The 1010-nt window shown below is 39.4% G+C and overlaps 1 protein-coding gene across 1 annotated transcript in view; it reads left to right on the top strand.

Moving 5' to 3' along the window:
* The first annotated feature begins 213 nt into the window (after positions 1–213).
* The window catches only part of LOC107668732 (apoptosis-inducing factor 3-like), a 23254-nt gene continuing 22457 nt past the window's right edge, over positions 214–1010 (top strand). The window contains exon 1 of the mRNA XM_016460705.1: positions 214–302. Coding sequence (XP_016316191.1) covers positions 272–302 — 31 coding nt within the window. The 5' untranslated portion in view covers positions 214–271. The remainder of the gene's footprint in view (positions 303–1010) is intronic.

Raw genomic sequence — 1010 nt, 5'->3', positions numbered from 1 at the left:
GGAGGTCAGCAGCAAATTGGTTAATAAAATGGGCTTAAATACATAAAGGATATTTGTATTATTTAACATATTTAATTATTGCAGGTTTGAGTCATACTATTAATTTTGAGGAAAACTAAATCTGATTTTTTTTCTTTGTGAGTGAGATGAATTAATATATGTTCACATTTATTCTAGAACTAAAGTAACATCTTACTCCTGATCCAGCCCTGCTAACACCCAACCTGGGCTTCCCTCTCATCGGGCCACCTGGCTTCACTCCGGGCCCACCATGGGAGGATGCCTCTCCAAACCCAAACCAGGTGATGAACTCACTTACTGTATATAGAAAACCCTTAGTCTGTGTAGCGCGCCCTGTTGATTAAATCCTGTAATAATTGCGACTTGTGTCTGCACCTATATATAGGTCAGTTAACATGGCCCCTGACTGCTGTTGTGATGTGGCTTTCCTTTAGTGCAGGTGGAATTTTAATGCTCTTAATTGTTCTGTGTTCAAGAGGATTAGACAGTGGAATATGAGTTGGGTTTCGAATGTTTCACAATGTATCGCTGTTTCTCTTCTGTGGCGTCTGGGGGAGGGGGTACTTCTGAGGGGCTCTGTAACAATTTTTATCTGTCCAAAGACTCATTTGTGAAAGTGTGACCGTGGGTGTTGGATTTCAGAGGGTGCAGAGAAAGACAGAACGACCCGAGCTAGACTGTGACACTGTGGCCTTTTGAAGTCAGTCACTGTGCTTGGAAACTTACATAAGAAATGACTATGTCTGTCTATTCTGTTATGACCATGCAACATGTCGGAACAACAGGATTAGGTCGGTGATGCAAGCAGCAAATCAGCATATTAGAATGATTTCTGAAGGATCACTGAAGACTGGAGTAATGGCTGCTGAAATTCAGCTTTGCCATCACAGGAATAAATGACATTTTAATATGTATTAAATTAGAAAACAGTTATTTTAAATTGTAATAATAATTCCAATATTACTGTTTTTACTGTATTTTTCTGACAA

The sequence above is a fragment of the Sinocyclocheilus anshuiensis genome, unplaced genomic scaffold (assembly GCF_001515605.1).
Source record: "Sinocyclocheilus anshuiensis isolate Anshui unplaced genomic scaffold, SAMN03320099.WGS_v1.1 scaffold36, whole genome shotgun sequence".
Lineage (NCBI taxonomy): Eukaryota > Metazoa > Chordata > Actinopteri > Cypriniformes > Cyprinidae > Sinocyclocheilus > Sinocyclocheilus anshuiensis.
This window is presented reverse-complemented; position numbering and strand designations above follow the sequence as displayed.